This window comes from Neophocaena asiaeorientalis, unplaced genomic scaffold (genome assembly GCF_003031525.2).
Source record: "Neophocaena asiaeorientalis asiaeorientalis breed wild unplaced genomic scaffold, Neophocaena_asiaeorientalis_V1.1 scaffold444, whole genome shotgun sequence".
NCBI lineage: Eukaryota > Metazoa > Chordata > Mammalia > Artiodactyla > Phocoenidae > Neophocaena > Neophocaena asiaeorientalis.
In genome coordinates this window covers 407,163-426,256 of record NW_020172466.1, presented here as the reverse complement: position 1 = coordinate 426,256, position 19,094 = coordinate 407,163, and the positions used below count along the sequence as shown (strand labels likewise).

Below are 19,094 nucleotides of genomic sequence, written 5' to 3'. Positions count from 1 at the left end.
TAAACATTCACATGCAAAGTAGTCTGAGCTTCCCCAAACACATTCAGACACCCTTACGCAACTTTTCCCAAAGTCTGACATCTTGTAGCAGCTGAGCTGTAGTTAAAGCTGCAAGGCTCACAAGATCAAAGAAGCCAGGACGAGACAATACAGGTAGGAAATCCCAGCAGTTGATCTCAATCTTTCTCTAATGTAGGAGAAACACTCATATACCTGATGTGGGATGTAGAAAGCTACACTGTAACAAGTTGGGTCTTCTGCTGGATTTTTCATCAAATACCAAAGGAAAATAAGGGGCGGGACTCACTTTATTTTTTAAAAGCCTCAGAACTTATTCTATTATAAAGGGACATGGCTGAACAGGTAGGAGACAGATTCCCCATTGTGAGTTCTCCTGATGGCTTCTGCAAGGATCATGGAGATGTCGATCACCTAGGAGGGCAAGGCAAGCATCAGGTTAGTATCATACAGACAGAGATGACTGGCCAGTTTGCAGACACTGATGAGCAGCCCGATGAGGGTCCTTCCTCTTAAGACTGCTGCACTGTGCTGTTTCCCCAAGGGAGCCCACAGCCAGATGCTCTTCATACCCACATTTTAAATATAACCAGCCACTTGGGAAAGAGTCAAAATGCTTATGGAGGAAAAACTCTGACTCAGACTCACCAAGATGGTGGTAAGTTGGCATTTAAAAATTCTTAGGAATGAAAAAAGAATATTTAAGCTGAAAAAGAAATCCTTAAGAATGATATCAACCCTCCAATTCCATATATTTCTAGTGGATTATATTTCCATATTTCTAATGGAAAGCGAATGGATTACCGTACATATTTTTAATTAAGCAAGGCCTTGTTCTTTTAGCACAACAGCACTCAAACTTTATTGTCTGACAATTACCTGGGGAGATTAAAGTCCCGGTCCCATGACCTCTGTTTTTGTAGGCCCTGGGTAGAGCAAAGGAATCTGCATTTTAACGAGAACCCTAGGTGATTAACTTAGGTGGTTTCCAGAGCACACGTTGAGAAACACTGAAATTCTAAGGAGCATACCGTCAGTTTAAAGGTTTCACGTTATGTTTGCAGGGGCCAATAGTTAAGAGTGATACACACAAACTGTAAAGCATGGACCTGGAAACTTGAGTGTACATCACAATCACTGCGAGAGCCTGTTAAAATGTAGAATCCTGGGCTCCATCCTCCAGAGATTCTAGGTCTAGCTGTTTGAATATTTAGACACGTGATCTTTTTCCTTTTGGGTCACAGATCCTGATGACTAAGCCTTGAGAGCAAAGGAGGAAATCTTTAGAACCCACCCAGACACCTAATTCAACACATGGAACCACCTCCTAAATACTCAGTGGAGTCTTGTTTTGCAAGAATCTCAGCCTCACCTGTATTTTGGAGCAATGCTTCATCTTATCCTCCTGAGGTATGGTATTGGTGACAACTACTGCTTCAAAGCATGCATTATTAATGCGAGAAATGGCTGGGCCAGAAAAGATTCCATGAGTCAGGATAGCATAAACCCTGGTGGCTCCAGCTGAGAGAAGTCTAGAGGAAAAAGCAGAGTTGATTAGGAGTAATCTTACTTGTCACTATAAAATCCGAGTTAGGGAAGAAGAATGTCTTAGTCAACTTGGGCTGCCATAACAAAATACCACAGACTGGATGGCTTAAACAGAATTTTATTTCTCACTCGTTTCTGGAGGTTGGGAAGTCTAAGATCAAGGTGTCAGCAAGGTAGGTTTCATTCTGAGACCTCTTCTCTTGGCTTGGTGGTGGCCACCATCTCGCTATATGCTTCCATGACCTCTTTGTGTGCATAGACCAAGAGGGAGAATGGGGGGTGGGGTTGGGAGGGAGCTCCCTGGTGTCTCTTCTCATAAGGGCACCAATATCATCATGAGAGCCCTACCCTCATGACCTCACCTAAACCTAATAACCTCCCAAAGATCCCATCTCCAAACACCATCACACTGGGGGTTAGGGCTGAATTTTAGGGTGATACAATTCAGTCGATAGCAAGGAGAGAGAAACAGACTAAGAACTTATCTGAATAGGTTTGGATTAGTGTAGAAGGACCGTGGCACAGACTTCTATGCTCAGCAAAATCTGTCTCCTCTTCTTCCTAGCACACAGCTGGACGTTTCCTAGCCTCCCTTGCATAGTTAGGTGTGGCCATGTGACTCAATTCTGGCTATCTAAATGTGGACAGAGGCTTGTAAAATCTCCCATGGATGATCCTCCATGCTCCTTTCCCTTTCTGGCTGGACAAAATGGAAATGTTAAAGATGCAGGGCCGCGAGACTGAAAGGGGAATACTCGCGTCGGAGCATACCATGAACAAGAAAGAAACTTTACCGTGTTCAGGGAGTTGATCTGTTAAGAGCAATTAGCATTAACTTACTAATATGATAAAAGGAGTTTTATAAATGTCTACTCCAGGATCCAAACCAGGAGAGCACACAAGTCTTTTTTTTTTAAGCATTTATTATACATATATGCTAGGCACTGTGCAAGGCACGGATACCTGGAGATTTAAAAAACAAATTATGAGAAACAATGCTGTCCATACTGGCTTGGATTATAAGCAGTGGGGAGCCACTTAAGGTTTTAAAGGAGGCATGAGGGGAATCTAGTCTTAGTTTTAGGAAGGTAAGCGAGTATGGTGGCAATGTGAAAGATGGACTGGGGAGGTAAGAGACTGGTGACTGGCAGCAGAGAACAGAGGGAAGGCAATTCAGAACAGTCCTGGCAAACGATGAGAAGGAATACGAATGAAGGTAGTAGCAGCGAAAATGAACAGTCAAAAGGTAAGGCCAGGGATTCTAGCTTAGGTAAAATATAAACATGAGAATCTATTTCTGTCTCCTCAGGCATATGGATTTTTTACCTTAACTTGTTTTAAAAAACTATCAAGGGACATCCCTGGTGGTCCAGTGGTAAAGAATCCCCCTTACAATGCAGGGGACATGGGTTCAATCCCTGGTCAGGGAACTAAGATCCCACATGCCACGGGGCAACTAAGCCCGTGTGCCACAACTACTGAGCTCGTGCGCCTCAACTAGAGCCTGCATGCGGCAAACTACAGAGCCCATGTGCTCTGGACCCCACACGCCACAAATAGAGAAGAGAAAACCCGCACGCCACAACTAGAGAGAAGCCCACGCACCACAATGAAGAGCCCATGCACTATAACAAAAGATCCCGTGTGCCTCAACGAAGATCCCGCGTGCCGCAACTAAGACCCGACGCAGCCAAAAATAAATAAAATAAATAAATAAATAATAAATAAATCCTTAAAAAAATATATCAAAAGTAGAGTACTTAGAATGATGAGATAATTTTGGAAATATAGTGGTGACAGTTGCACAACACCGTGGATGCAACTAATGCCACTGAATTGTACACTTAAAAATGGTTAAAACAGCAAATTTCATGTTACATAAAGTTTAGCACAATAACAAGGAAAAATAAAACTAAGAAAATCTAGAGAAAAAAATAATACTTATCAATTTACATGCATTGCAATTTTAGCCTAGGGTGACAAAAGAAAGCCAGTTGTCATCTCCTCAATTCAGTTCCAAAGAGAATCAGCAGGATTAGGGCATTCAGATAGCAGTTAGCTTTTTACTTCTAAGCCCCAGCTCCACCACTAGGCACTCACTTGTCAGCTGCATGGCAGATTGTACCACAGGTGTCAGCCATGTCATCCACGAGGATGGCCACCCGGTCCTTCACATCTCCCACTAGCACCATGCGGTCCACTTCATTAGCTTTCTTCCGTTCTTTGTGAATCAAGGCAAAGTCCACATTCAACCGGTCTGCGATGGAGGTCACTCTGCAACACAGGGTATTCACAGTTAAAACGTGTGCGTGTGCCTGTGCGTGTGCGTGTGTGTGTCTTAGGACAAAGAAAGGAAATAAAGGATGGGCTTGTTTTCTGGGGGAGAAGACTCCTTGAAACCCAACAGTTCCCAGGGTTGGAAGAAAGCAACCGGAATTGATTGGCATCACAAACTGGGTTTCATAGACTAATGCCTCCATACCCTGAGAGCAGTTTATGAATGTATTAGTCAAACTTAGATTACAATTCATTCTGGGTTACTGTAGGGGAAGACAACACCCTCACCAGTCCCAGGAAGCGGTATAATGAATGCTAGGGCACGTTCGTTTACTAGACTGGCAGTGAAAGGGAAGAGAGAGGTGACTTGGTTAACTAATGCCGGGAGTGTAGATCACCCCGATTTGACATGCGGATGTGGTGAGAAGTGAACCTGAACTTGGTGGGAGAGGAGCAGTACCCAGCCCATTCCAATGCCCACGCCCTCATCACACTCCCCTCAGTGATCCACCAGCTGTCAATGTCAACTGTACCTGGACACCAAGCTTGGGAATTCCTTTAAGGACTGCTAGAAAAGAAGTTTTACCAATTAACTGGGCAAACCAGGCATCTTGCTGTACAGCTCAAAGCATCTCCAAACCAAAACAAAATTCCTTTTTTTAAAATGACAAGGCAAGGGCTTCCCTGGTGGCGCAGTGGTACGCAAAAAAAAAAAAAATTACAAGGCAATACAAACCAGACTAGAAGGTGGGATAGAAAACAAATCTTTCTGGCGACAAAGTACCACGTAACCACTCAAACAGCAATCCATTCAGTGTATATCACTGTGGTGCCCCAGTGACACATACGACCACGCTCCACCATGCCATCCTTCTTATGGGTGAAGAGGCCTATGCTTTGCGTTTTGTGTTTTAATGTAATACTGATCCAACCAGAGTATTATGTCCTACTATTTCCCTTGTGGCTATGGTCACATATCTCGAGTTTGTGCTGAATAAGGGAGAACCTGTGACCATATAATAAAGAACAAACAAGACTTGGACCACAACCTAGGCAACATTTACACCTGATCTAAACAACCCATACCCTGTGCTCTCCTTTCCTACTGCATGGGCACATAACAACATGAGTACCAACCTGGGACTTCCCTGGTGGTCCAGTGGTTAAGACTGTGCTCCCAAAGTGGGGAGCACAGGCTCGATCCCTGGTTGGGGAACTAGGATCCCACATGCCGCACGGCGCAGCCAAAAAAAAAAAAAGTTACCAATCTGCTTGGAATGATTATTTAGCCGAGGCAAATGCATGATCACTTAGTTCAAGCATCCCAAACCGTCCACACTCAATGGCCAACAAACTCAGTGACTGACAAAGTGTAAAGGGCTCAAAAAAGTCACTCCCTATGTCCTTGATGGTAGAACTACGTGCAAGTCACAATCACACAGGAATCTCTACCTAGTCCAGAAACCCTGCCAAGACAGACGTGATAGCCATTCACTTTGAAAATCTTTCATCACTAAAAGAAAATTATAAACAAACAAACAAAATCATTTAGCAATAAACCATCTACTGAAGGCAGTTTTTTTGTACCCAACTTTGGAAAGAAAATCGTGCTTGATTACTTATTTCAAATGTGACTGTTTTCTATGTCTCTGTGGAAGATGATTTTCCCAAGTATGACAACCACCATGAGGGGGATGTGTTTTAGGCTCCGTCTCTAGTATTACAGATGGTAACTAGCAACAAGGGACTCACAAAGCCATACATCTGGCTGGAGAACAGAACTCAAGCTCTCAGCTTATCAGTTCTGTTGACGTTCCTGAAATAAAGAGGTTGTTGAGAAACAGTCATTGAAGGTTTGAAAAGATCTGAATTCGCGTTTCCTAATCATCTGTGTTTTGTAGCTCTTCATTCTATTTCCACAACAAGAACATGTGTCACGCTTTTGAATGCATTACTAATGAGTGAGCCGCTAAAGAAATGAAAAGCTCTTAGTCTGCACCACGTGAGCTGAAGCACTGCAACTGGCAATCCCTGGCAATCAGTTTGTTTAGAATGTTCAGAGCTTGGCTTAAATAAAATCACCACACTTTCTTTTCCTTCCTGCTTAATATTTTAATCTAAAGGATCAAAACGGTTTAACCAACCATTTGGAGGTATGTAAAAGCTTACTTGTTCACTATTATCATGGGCTTCGATAGCAGGTGCCATTCATTAGAAAACCAAATTCCTCCCCCTCCTGATGGGTCACAGCGCTGTTGCTAGCCCTGCAGCGCTGAGTCACTGTTGGGTTATGGTCAAGCCCACGATGCCAGACTATTTTGTGCACCTCTGCTGTCTTTCAGGTAGTGACTCAGGCCAGTAGAAGAGGAGTGAGTAAAACCATATCCAGCCCATGTCCTAGCTACCGGCACATCCAAGTACTTAAAAACTGTCACTTCTCAATATCTTGTAGTAACTCTTTTTCAGATCACTTTGCTGTACCCCTGATGCTAACACAACATAGTAAATCAACTATACTTCAAGAAGAGAAAAATTCACTTCAATAGAGAAACATCGTTTTCTGACACAACTGTCTGAAAGCTTTTCCCCAGTACGTTGGGAATAACATGATTTTCAACCATACCTCTTAGCTCCTCCAGCATCGGGTGAAACAATCGTGCAGTTCCTCCATTCCGAGATGTTCTCCCTTATCCACTTGAGGACAGCTGGCTCTGCATACAAATTGTCCACTGGGATATCAAAAAAGCCCTATAGAAAGAAAGAAGCTGGGTCAGTTTTGCTTGTTTTCCTTCTCTTCCATTTACAAATAATGAACACAAAGAGAATAGTAACTTGCCAACAGAATACTTTACTGCAACATTCAAACTGATCAGAAGGCATGCCCGGTGTGGCAGACTGTAAAAACAGCCTCCTCGAATCTGGGCTACGTAAGAGAGCCCAGCCACGACGGGCAAAGCCAGGCCTCGGCTACACCACAGCTGACCACAGGCACATGAGCAAGCTCTTGGGAAAAACGGCCAAGTCCAGCCAAGACCAGAACTACCCAGCCAACGTGCAGACCCACGAGGTAATAAATGCTTACTACCTTATGCCAGTTAATGTTGGGCTGGTTTGTTAAGGAGCAAAAACTAACTGGTAAACAGGTTAGAGATGCTATGGTATATAAACTTAATGGAAGCCATTTACAATAAATGGTCACAGTAACTAGAAGTCAGGAGATCTGTGTTCTAACACTAGTTGCTACATATTAGTTGTATTTCACAACTAATCTGTTCCTCTTCTATAAAATGGGTATAATCACCTGTCCTGTATCTCACTGAATTCCCAGAAGCCTCCAATGATAACGATTTCAAAGTCTCTTTAAAAAGTATAAACTATAAGGTGGTATTCTGCTCCCCTAACTCTGTTTAGTATAGAAGGTAGATTCCAATATCTATGGCTCTAAATTTAATGATGACAATAACAGCTCCCATTTATTTCGTATCTTTCATGAGCCAGGTGTTATACTATGAATTTAATATCTTACTTGATACTCACAATAACAAAGCAGTGTGTGTTCAGAGAAGTTAAATAACCTGCCCAAGGTTACAAAGCTAGTTAGTGTCAGAGCCAGTATTCAAACTAAGTCTGATGCCAAAGCCTACATGCTTCCCAGAATCCCAGACGGCCTCCCTGTCCAACCACCCCACGTGGCTAAGATCGCGATCTATGCTTAAGGTGAGGATGTTGAAAATGTCATCAATGTCTAGTTTATTTGAGCTGTACTTGGGCAGTTTTTGCTTCCCTACGGTTTTCAGCATTCAGTCCTCTCCTACCCCCTTTCTAATCCCTAATAATCCCTAAGCTAATACTTAGCTTCCACTGATACCTGAATTTGAGAAGCATGCAGGTCCATGGTGATAATATGATCCGCGCCTGCTACAGAGAGCATATTTGCGACAAGCTTGGCTGAGATTGGAGCCCGGCTCTAAATGGAGGGGAGGAAAGAAAAAAAAAAAAAGCCAATTTGAGAAACAATTCATTTGCTCAAGAAGCACTTATTTACTGTGCACCTACTGTGTTTAAGGTACTGTGCTACCAGGAAATTCATAAAAAGTGACACAGCCACTGACTTTGAGTAGATCACAATCTGGCGCAAATATGAAGTGGATTATCATTTTTCCAAATCAAGATACATATTTCAGAAAAGAAAATACCTTCCCTACCTTTCTTTTTCTTCACGTACATATTTCCTGCCTATTCAAGTGTTTCCAATGCTCCATTATTTAAATTACTCAGACTTTAAAAATCTTTTTTGAAAGAATTTTATTAAAATCTCTTTTAACACATACATACTCAAACCTGTGTAACATCTAACGTGTCAACATTTAAAGACACATTAGGGGCTTCCCTGGTGGCACAGTGGTTGAGAATCTGCCTGCTAATGCAGGGGACATGGGTTCGAGCCCTCGTCTGGGAAGATACCACATGCCGCGGAGCAACTAGCCCCGTGAGCCACAACTACGGAGCCTGCGCATCTGGAGCCTGTGCTCCGCAACAAGAGAGGCCACGATAGTGAGATGCCCGCGCACCGCGATGAAGAGTGGCCCCCTCTCGCTGCAACTAGAGAAAGCCCTCACACAGAAACGAAGACCCAACACAGCCAAAAATAAATAAATAAATAAATAAAATTAAAGACACATCACAGGATGGAAATTATAGTTTTATTTTATAAATTACACCACTCCCTTACTCATCCGGAGGCCAATGTTCCAGTAACCTCAACCCCCTTTAATAACAGGTAAACACACCTGGCTGCACCATAAAATAGCAAGGCCCATGCCCTTTACTCTACTCTGTAGGAGCACTGTATTTTACTGAAATAAAAATATCTGGCCTTCTCCCAGGCATTGTATGTAAAATTTGGGCATCAATTACAACAGACCTGCAAAGTTTTACATATATGCTTTATCCTCTAATACTCCAAATAAGGTGAGATGTGTGTGTGCGTGTGTGTGCGCGCGCGTGTGTGTAATGAGACCAAGTATTCATGTAACTGACTTCAAGTTATATGAAGAGGTCACCACTAGAACCAAGAGGGTCCCAGAGGAGCTACCATAGTTTAAAAAAATATTCTACTCCATGGGAGCTGGTGCTTAGTCTTGCTGATACAATGAAAAAACAGCAGTGAGTTAGCCAAAAGTCACATACATATGACTGGAATAAAACAGACAGACTGCAAATGTGTTACTTTATACAAACCAATCACACCAATTGCTGTGAAAATCAGGTAATGCCTAAGATAAAAAAAGTAATATCCTCTAAATATACATTTGATAATTAAGGAAGATTTTGACTTTGGGCAAGTGCTCCTGCTTCCCCTGATTTTTAAAAAAGAATTAAAGAAAAAAAAAAAAGATTCCGCTCCGACCTTATCCTTCTTATCCTGCCGGGCATAAGGGAAGCATGGGATGACTGCAGTAACCCGACTGGCTGAAGCAATCTTGCAGGCGTTAATCATGATCAAAAGTTCCATTAGATTGTCGTTGATTTCACCGCAGCCACTCTGAACAATGTAGACATCCTCTCCACGCACACTTTCGCCAATTTCCACACTACAGGAAAAGGAAGGACAACAAAAACAATAGATTTTAAAGCACTATACTGTACATCTACAGACAGTAAGGTCTAAAAAACACAGCTTCCCCACTAGTATGCTACGAATGGGTTACAGCTGCATGTGGTCTTGATCCCCTCAGACTTCAGGAGATTCCCCAGAGGAGTCCCTCTATTTACTGCCTCAGTTTACTCCAGTGTACTATACAGATATTACCTGCTTTTATAGGTGATATGACATGAAAAAGATTGGCTAAGGCACTTGGAAGTGACTGGACTATAATTTCAGTAGGCAGGCTGTATCTCATTTCATATACTGAATGCAAATCTGATATAGCATCTATGACTGTCACAATCCATATATAACAAAAGAAGTAGAAAGCCCATATAAGGAATGAATCACTACCATTCTATAATGATGCCTTCTACAAAAGATAGTACTACATCTACCACATTGGCAGTTCACTGAACAAATATTAAATGTTCATCGCCAGTCATTTTGCTTGGTGCCAGGGATACGATGGAGAACAGATGTGGTCCCTGCTTTCATTCTATGCTAACTGTACTCTGGTCCAATTAGTAATTCTTATTTTAAAAAATTCCACAGGAAGTTACTCTAATTATGGAGTAACACTATATTTTACCATAAAATGAAAGTTTTAATATTCATACTTGGATCCTTACCACGAATAACTTATTAAAAAATAATAACCTCAGTGACACCTCAAAGCAACACCATTTCCCCAATTAATCCTCTAGGTGAGGTGGGGTGTGTGTGTGGGTGTATGGGCATGCGTGCATGTGTAGCGTGTGTAGGCAAGTAGACCAGAACAGCTGATAACCTGTACTGATGAAGAGAAAAACTTCTTCAACAGGAAGTAATTCCATTTCCAGAAGCTGATATAAGAGCTAATTATTATTTTAAATTTATTCCTTTCCAATCCAAGTAACAATTGTTACTTAGTTCCCTGACTAGGGATTGAACCCATGCCCTCAGCAGTGAAAGCACCGAGTCTCCAATCCCAGGATCCTACTTTTTAAAAAATGGGGTTAGCTTATATTGTAAAGCAAGAGAAATAATAAAAGCAAAGAGTAAAAATCAAACCAGAAAGCAATTAGAACAGGGAAGTTGAGATTCCTGGTAGCCAGAACAAAGAGGAAAAATCATTTGTTCGGGATGTTTGGAGGTAAATCTTCAGGCACTGAAAAATGGGCAAAATAAACCCAAAGTAAACAGAAGAAAATATAAACATAAGAGCAAAAACCAATGAAGTTAAAGACAGTAAAACAATAGAGAAAAACCACTGAAACAAAAAGCTAGCTCCTGGGGCCTCCCCTTGTGGTCCAGTGGTTAAGAATCTGCCTTCCAACACAGGGGAAGTGGGTTCAATCCCTGGTCAGGGAACTAAGATCCCACATGCTGCAGGGCAACTAAGCCCATGCACTCTAGAGCCTGCGTGCCACAACTAGAGAGCCCACGTGCACCACAACTACTGAGCCCTTGCACTCTGAAGCCCACGCACCACAACTAGAGAGAAGCCCGTGTGCCACAATGAAGAGCCCATGCGCTGCAATGAAAGATCTCGCATGCTGCAATGAAGATCCCACATGCTGCAACTAAGACCCAATGCAGCCAAATAGATAAATAAATAAATAATAAATTCTGAGAGGGACTTCCCTGGTGGCGCAGTGGTTAAGAATCTGCCTGCCAATGCAGGGGACACGGGGTTCAAGCCCTGGTCCAGGAAGATCCCACATGCCGCAGAGCAACTAAGCCCGTGCACCACAACTACCGAGCCTGCGCTCTAGAGCCTGCGACCCACAACTAGTGAGCCCACATGCCACAACTACTGAAGCCCGCGTGCCTAGAGCCCGTGCTCCGCAACAAGAGAAGCCACTGTAATGAGAAGCCTGCACGAGCAGCCCCCGCTCACTGCAATGAGAAGCCCGCAATGAGTAGCCCCCGCTCTCCGCAACTAGAGAAAGCCCGCGTGCAGCAACGAAGACCCAATGCAGCCAAATAAATACATTAAAAAAATCAACCAATTGCACTGTATGGACCTTATTTGCATACCAATTCAAGCAAATTGTTTAAAAATCCCACATTTATGAGACAAATGTGAATACTGGCTAATTATTTGATATTAAGAGATTACTGTTAATTTGTTTCAGGCAAGAAAACGGTATTGTGGTTAATGAAATGTATATGGGTGATATGACATAATATCAAGGTTTGCTTCAAAATAATCCAATTGTGGGGGGGCGGGGGGGAATAATAAATGAAACAAGATTAGCCGTGAATTGATAACTGCTGAACTGGGTGATGGGTGCATGGCAGGGAAATCATTTACTATTCTCTCTACTTCTGTATATGTTTGAAATGTTCTATAACAGGAAGAATGAATGAATGAATGAATACCACTCAGGATTAGGCTGCCTCTTGCATCTGCTCACTTATGAACCTTCTGCAGGCCTGCCATTGTGAAAATTTAGAAGACTGAGGTTTATCGTCCCTCACAAAGTAACTCACCTCACACTAGAGGTAAGTGGGTCCAACGTGTTTCTTCAAAAGGTTTTGACAGATCTGCTCATACACTTTTACAGATACCCAGCTGACAGCTATTTAATTTTGGGTGGAAGTACAACTTGATGGGTCCACCAGGATGCAATGGCTACAAAGAATTTTACGGCAGGATCCTGAAATAGTGATGCTGAGCAACATGATGAACTGAACAGCAATTCTGTGGACCCCAAGACACAGCTGAATAGACATCTATTAATCACCAAGATCAGCCTTAGGAAACAAGTAAATCTGTCAGCAATGTCAACTATGCTAATGCCAAAATTGCTTTCTGGAGACATTGTTTTAAATTCAAATGGACAGGCACGAGAGGGCCAGGGAGGGCTTCCTGGGAGAGCAACTTGCATGCTATCCAAAGTGTAGGCCCTAGAGCGTCACTGTCCAGTAAGGGAGTCACTGGCCTCAAGTGGTTGTTGAGCACTTGAAATGTGGCTAGTGTGACTGAGAGGTGAACTGAGATGCGCAGTAAGTGTGAAATACCACACCTTACTGTGAAGCTGGTATAAATAAAATAAAAATATATCGTTTTTTTATATTAATTACATGTTAAGTTTTTTTAAAAACCACTCAAATGGACAGGACTAAATAACACCTTGTGGAGGTGAGCCTGCTCTGCAAGTTCCTCACTGTGGTGGGCCCAAACAAGAGGCTGCGGGAGTTTCAAGAGACTTCCAGATCTCCTTTACTAACGCTGCCTGCCCTTTGAGAGGTTCCAGGCTGAGTCCCTTCTGTGTTTTATGGCGCACAACTCTAGGGCCCTGACTGAGTACTTCAAATATCCAGCAACTTCAAAACTGAAGAAATTTTATTTTATTTTTCAAGAAAATTTTATTTTATTTTATTTTATTTTTCACTCCCTGCCCCCCCGCCACCTCACCTCCCTGACCAAGCTCTCCACTTCTCTGGGGGAGAATGAAAGTCAGGCATACTGATTGCCAATAAAAAGCCAATCGTGTCCTCTACACCTGGCGTGGGAAAACATAAACATAAAATGGAAATAAAGTGAATCTAAAAGTGCCTTTTGATTGGTGGTATTCTTAAGAAAATCTCAAGAATTTAGATGGATGTTGGCACGTGCAAAATATATGGGATTAACTAACAAAGGTTAGAGTTCTTAGGAAAATCCTAGGCAACCAAGGTTAAAGTCATCCCCCTCTCAGCCTATCCAGAGTAACCAAATAAACCAAAGTTATTTAACAATATTGAAGAGAATTGAGTCCAAAAATTTAGTACATATAACAAGAAAGAAGCAGACTCACAGATATAGAGAACAAACCAGAGGTTACCAGTGGGGAGAGGGAAGGGGGAAGGGGAAGATAAGGGTAGGGGATTTAAGAGGTACAAACTACCATGTATAAAATAAATAAGTTATAAGGATATATTGTACAACACAGGGAGTACAGCCAATATTTTATAATAACTATAAACGGAATATAACCTTTAAAAATTGTGAACCACTTTGTTGTACACATGAAGCATATAATATTGTACATCAACTATACCTCAATAAAAAAAATTTAGTACATTCAGAAGTTTCAAAAGCCAGATGAATACTGTAACAGCAAAAAATTTAAAGAAAATACTCAGAGTTGGGCAAGTTACTTAACCTCTGAATCTTAGTTCCTTCATCCATAAAATGGGGATAGTAAGAGTACCCCCTCAGAGCAGTGTTGAGGGGATTAAATATTAGATGTGTATAAAGTGCACAGCATAGGAACTAGCACATTTTAAGCATTCACTATTTATTAATTATTAATATCATCATTGCTGATAGCAGAACTCGTTCAACTTTTCTAGAAAGCAAATTTGGCAATAGGTATTAAAAAGCCTGAGAGGGACTTTCCTGGTGGCACAGGGGTTAAGAATCCGCCTGCCAATGCAGGGGACACGGGTTCGAGCCCTGGGCCAGGAAGATCCCACATGCCACGGAGCAACTAAGCCCGTGCACCACAACTATCGAGCCTGCGCTCTAGAGCCCGTGAGCCACAACTACTGAGCCCATGTGCCACAACTACTGAAGCCCGCGTGCCTAGAGACTATGCTCCACAACAAGAGAAGCCACCGCAGTGAGAAGCCCGTGCACCACAACGAGTAGCCCCCACTCACTGCAACTAGAGCAAGCCCGCATGCAGCAAGGAAGACCCAACGCAGCCAAAAATTAAAAAAAAAAAAAAAGCCTGAGAAGTGGTGTATACCCTTTAACCTAGTAATTCCCTTCTAGATATTTATCCTAAGGAAATAATCATAAACAGTCAAAAGATTTACATTCAAGAGTTTTCATATAAAAGAATCAGATCAAAACTTTTAAATATGTAATAGAGACTTGCTTATCTAAAATTATAGTAAAACCATGACAAGACTATACAGCTATTTAAAACCATGTAGACTAAATATTAAGAGAAACTACTCAAAATATATTGCTGAGTGAAGAAAGCTATAAACAACCTATCTTACTTTTTTTTAAAAGTACATAAACAAACAAACAGCTGGAAGTTCATAAATCAAATGTTAAGTTTATCTTGGGTGGTGGAATTATTTGGGATGTCTTTTCTCCCCTCTGTCCTCTTCTATATTTTCCACATTTTCTGCAATACCATCACCACCCCTTACCAACACTGTGAATTTGTTAGACAATTTTCTAAGAACTTTACTCCTATCTCATTTAATTGTCACAATAGACTCTGGGTAGATGCTACTTTAGAGATGAGATTACTGAGGCAAAGAAAGACTTAGGATTCAAACCCAGCTTCTCTGATTCCAGAGCCTGAACCTTTAACCTCTCATAGTTATTTGTGTGTGTCATACATCCACATATATGTATGTATGTTTCCTCAAAAACAGGACAGCAGGGGCTTCCCTCGTGGCGCAGTGGTTAAGAATCTGCCTGCCAATGCGGGGGACACCGGTTTGAGCCCTGGTCCGAGCACTGGTCCAGGAAGATCCCCCATGCCTTGGAGCAACTGAGCCCGTGTGCCACAACTACTGAGCCTGTGCTCTAGAGCGCGCGAGCCACAACTACCGAAGCCTGCGCGCCTAGACCCTGTGCTCTGCAACAAGAGAAGCCACCTCAATGAGAAGCCCTTGCATGGCAACGAAGAGCAGCCCCCACTGGCAGCAACTAGAGAAAGCCTGCGCACAGCAAAGGAAGACCCAATGCAGCCAATAAATACATTAATTAATTAATTAAATCTATATATATATGAAAAAACTAAAAAACTGGACAGCAAAGGATGATCCTGACTTCAGAAGAAAGCTACTCAAGACAGCATCGACCCCTGAGATTCAGCCAAATTGCTGCAAAACAGTCTCATTTGAGGATGGGCTCTGCAGTTCCCCATCTGATGACCCAAAGCACCCACTGAGCTGCCCTGTCCATGACCTTTAGATCCCAAGAGTCACACAGGGCAGCAGTTACCACTTATGCAGTGCAGAAAAGCCAAAGGTTGGGGGAGGGAGGTAAGGGGAAGCTCCATAAGCAACATATTCGATTATGTTCAATGAAGATTTCAGAACATCTAAGGAACCAAAAAGCTAATGATTAAGCCAGAAACAAGGCAACTTAACCAGTCAGCAATTTTCCACATTGGGCTTAATCTTATCCAATGTTTCCAAGCATGTTACTGTCCAGTTGTTTAAAAATGAATTCAGGGGCTTCCCTGGTGGCGCAGTGGTAGAGAGTCTGCCTGCCGATGCAGGGGACACGGGTTCGTGCCCCGGTCCAGGAAGATCCCACATGCCGCGGAGCGGCTAGGTCTGTGAGCCGTGGCCGCTGAGCCTGCGCGTCCAGAGCCTGTGCTCCGCAATGGGAGAGGCCACAACAGTGAGAGGCCCGCGTACGGCAAAAAAAAATGAATTCAGCTTTTTATCTCAGGGAAGTACATTGGGACTCCTGCTAATTCCGATAAATCAATCAGTAGAACACTAAAGTGTTCTCCCCCTCCCCTCTCCCAATATAGCCTCAGGTCCTGATGTGTTGCACTAGGCAGAGGGTCCACAAAGAAAAAAAAGTCTTTGTATTTTTTCATGAAGCATAGGAAAAGGACTTAATAGTCACAGTTCTCTAAGGGGAACCAAAAAAACCTCTAAATGAAAATCATTCTTGTCCCCTAGCTATAGTGCCAATTGCAAAGTCTGGTCCTGTTTTGCTTTATTACAGCCCATGAGTCATAATGCTGTGGTTAAAGCTAAAGACAGCAGCTCGGCTAGCCTTTCCACTAAGGTACTGCCTGGTTACAAATGGCATCAGTGTTTGCACTATCATTTGCATCACAACCAATGATCAAGAATCCAGAAGGAAGCTGTCCACTACAGATGAATGCTCTTATCAGCAGGGTCTACAAAGGATAGGGGGAGTTACACTTTGGTAAACAGTTTAAAGAAAGAAAAAAGGGAACAAAAGCATTTAGGAAAAAATGTTCAAAGCAATCTTCACTAATTTAACTGATTCATTAGGTTTGGTGTAAACTTTCCCCTTAATAGAGGACTGACTGTAAGACTGTGGGCACTGCTCTGATTTGATCAACAGGGCATCAACGAGAAACACAAAAAAACACCTAACAGAACCAGAAGATGCTATGTTTAGGTGGAAGGGGTATTGAAAGGATCAGGTGACCAAGCTATCTCTAAGATGGCCCCAAGGTGCAGGAGCACGGTAGAAGTGGGGGGAAGGTGCAAATTTAATTAGCAAGGCAATGAAAACAATTCATTGCAATGAATTGAATGAATTGCAATGAATGCTCTATGCATTCCTGGCCTTCCACTCCATGACCTTTTCTCGATTATCTTAATATTCAGGGATAAAACTGTTTCCTAAATCCCCCGCACAACGTTAGAAGTGGGCAAGTTCAGGATAGACTTTGGTACTGAAAAATATGCTTTTGTATTGTCTAGACCAGTAGCTACACTTGGGAAGATCAAGGATTCCAGAATTAAGGTTCCCTAAGATTTTCTGGATGGCTCAAACTGAGATGCTGGCAATCAGGATGCAGTTAATGCATCATTTTATCCGAGCAACTAGATTTAACTTAAGTATGGCTCCGAGTCTAAAGATGTGAAAAGCCAACGCTTGTCAATCGAAGGGAAGTCCTCAGTATTAATTTTGGCGGCCTCACTACATAATGTCAAATTCCCTCAACAGGAAATCCGACCGACACCGTTTCGAATTGAAAAGCTACTTCTTAGACTCTAGGAGAAGCACTACGAGGGCTCAGTACGCAGTAGGATCTCCCAGGCAAGCTGGTCTAAGAGCTGAAGAGAACCCAATCTGGTCTGGATGGCTCAAAAGCGAAGCGACAAAGCCACGTGTCCCCACTGCCGAGCCTAGGCGTCTTTTCCCTCTAGCCGCTCTAGGCAGCCACCATCCCCGCGTTGGGTCCTCCAGCCCTTGCCTTCAAACCCAATAGCTTCGCCTCCTGCTCCATCTTGACTCCACCCAACCGCACGGTGAGAATGAACGTGACCCTCCCGCGAGAGGTAAAATAACGGAAACAGCCCGTGGGGCACGCTTGCCACAGAGCTGCCCCGTACCCCCCCACCAAAGCCGGCCCTTCAGAACTCACGCGGTGGCCCCATACCCCTACCCTCTGCTGCCCAAGTGTCGCCTGGCCGCCCCGGCAGGTGAGGCCGGTCGGGGTCCCAACTTCATCCTCACCAGGTCTCCTGGTTGCTGAATTTCTTAGTCACCACCTTGCCCAGCTCCAGGCCCAGGCGGTCGGCAATCTTCTGGGATAGGTCCTGGTGGGAGCTGCCGCTGAAGATTTTGATATTCGGCATCTTGGCCAACTACCCTAGGCACTCTTTGCTTGGTAATCGCTGCTGCCGCCGAGACCCGAACCGAGTCGGCCCAGAGACTCAGTACTAAACACTCCGCATTGCTACTCCGCCATCTTACATTCCCGCCGGCGCGCGGCTCTAAATTGCCCAGCGCCGGGTAGGCGGAGTCAGCGGGGAAGTTTACACCCCGCCCTTTCCGATTGGCTGAGCGCCGGCGAGGGGCGGGTCCTTGTTGTAGTTCTGCCTACACCCGGCTGTCTCAGGGATTGACTGGAAGCCCTGAAGGGGGCGAGGCTAAGGAATCGCCCCGCCCCCTATAGCGAGGCAGTCCGAGAGGGCTGACTAGAAAACGCTGAGATACCCGCGCTTGGCTGGGGGTGGAGGGGTGCTGGTGACGCGTAGGGCCAGATCTTTCCCGCAAGTCACGCTTTTTTTTTTTCTTCAGCACCTGAAAGCAAGCCTGGCTCTGGTTTACAGTTTCTTTTAAAAGTATCTGTTTATCAGGATGGCAGCCACAGTTCGTCTGAATGAAAGGGAGATTTCTCAACGTGATTGAGTTTGTATGTTTCTGAACATGATTTTTGTCTTCTTGTAAGGATGGGGCTGAATTAAAGCACGTTTGCACACAGACAGACGCCCATAGCACAGGCTCATCCAAAGGGCAAACAAGCAATTTCAGTGTCGCCTTTGCCTGGCAGACAAGTCCCAAGGGGAAAGTGACTGAGGGCAGGCTACCTGAGTCATCCAGGGACACTGCAAGAGAAGTCTCATTTTGTTTTCAGCGCTGGGACCAAGTATGTTCAAACAAGTGATGAAATATGGATTTTCCACGATATCTGGGCAATAAAGGTCTGATTTATCTGACCCTTGGAAAGGAGAGAAAATTTAGAATACTTATGGGACTTCAGATAAAGAACCCCGGAGGAATCAGAAAACCTGGTTTTTGGTCCTGTCTGCCTCATGTCCTCAGCATCATATTCTGCGTGTTACTAATGTGTCCTTTTACACCACTATTTTATTATTTTTATGATGATAACTGCTAATTGGACCAAAGAGGGCCTTTATTCTCACCATATTTTCATTAAGCATATTCCAACCATGGGTTAGAAGTAAGAGAAAAATCATACAATTTTAGAATCATACAATTTTAGTTATGAGTGCCATAATGCTCATAACTATAAGCTGTAAAAATAAAAGGGACTTCAAAAATCATCTAGTCTGGGCTTCCCTGGTGGCGCAGTGGTTGGGGGTCCGCCTGCCGATGCAGGGGATACGGGTTCGTGCCCCAGTCCGGGAGGATCCC

At 43.4% G+C, this 19,094-nt stretch overlaps 1 protein-coding gene across 1 annotated transcript; it reads right to left on the bottom strand.

Annotated features, from left to right (window-relative positions):
• Window positions 1–290: 290 nt before the first annotated feature.
• On the bottom strand, window positions 291–17,934 carry PRPS1 (phosphoribosyl pyrophosphate synthetase 1). Its single transcript, XM_024738147.1, has 7 exons — window positions 17,670–17,934; window positions 9,254–9,437; window positions 7,712–7,810; window positions 6,467–6,591; window positions 3,667–3,840; window positions 1,391–1,550; window positions 291–432 (listed from the first exon to the last, which is right to left on the bottom strand). The coding sequence occupies exons 1-7, from the start codon at window positions 17,789–17,791 to the stop codon at window positions 340–342; spliced, it is 957 nt and encodes a 318-aa protein (XP_024593915.1). The 5' UTR covers window positions 17,792–17,934; the 3' UTR covers window positions 291–339.
• Window positions 17,935–19,094: the final 1,160 nt, after the last annotated feature.

What these genes read in the sequence shown, in the direction of transcription:
- PRPS1 (XM_024738147.1), bottom strand. Translation starts at nt 17,791, where the DNA reads ATGCCGAATATCAAAATCTTCAGCGGCAGCTCCCACCAGGACCTATCC. An exon ending in TGCATGCTTCTCAAATTCAG is followed by an intron (nt 6,592 to 7,711) that starts GTATCAGTGGAA and finishes TTCTTTCTATAG; the next exon opens with GGCTTTTTTGATATCCCAGT. An exon ending in GATGCTGGAGGAGCTAAGAG is followed by an intron (nt 3,841 to 6,466) that starts GTATGGTTGAAA and finishes CCTGTGTTGCAG; the next exon opens with AGTGACCTCCATCGCAGACC.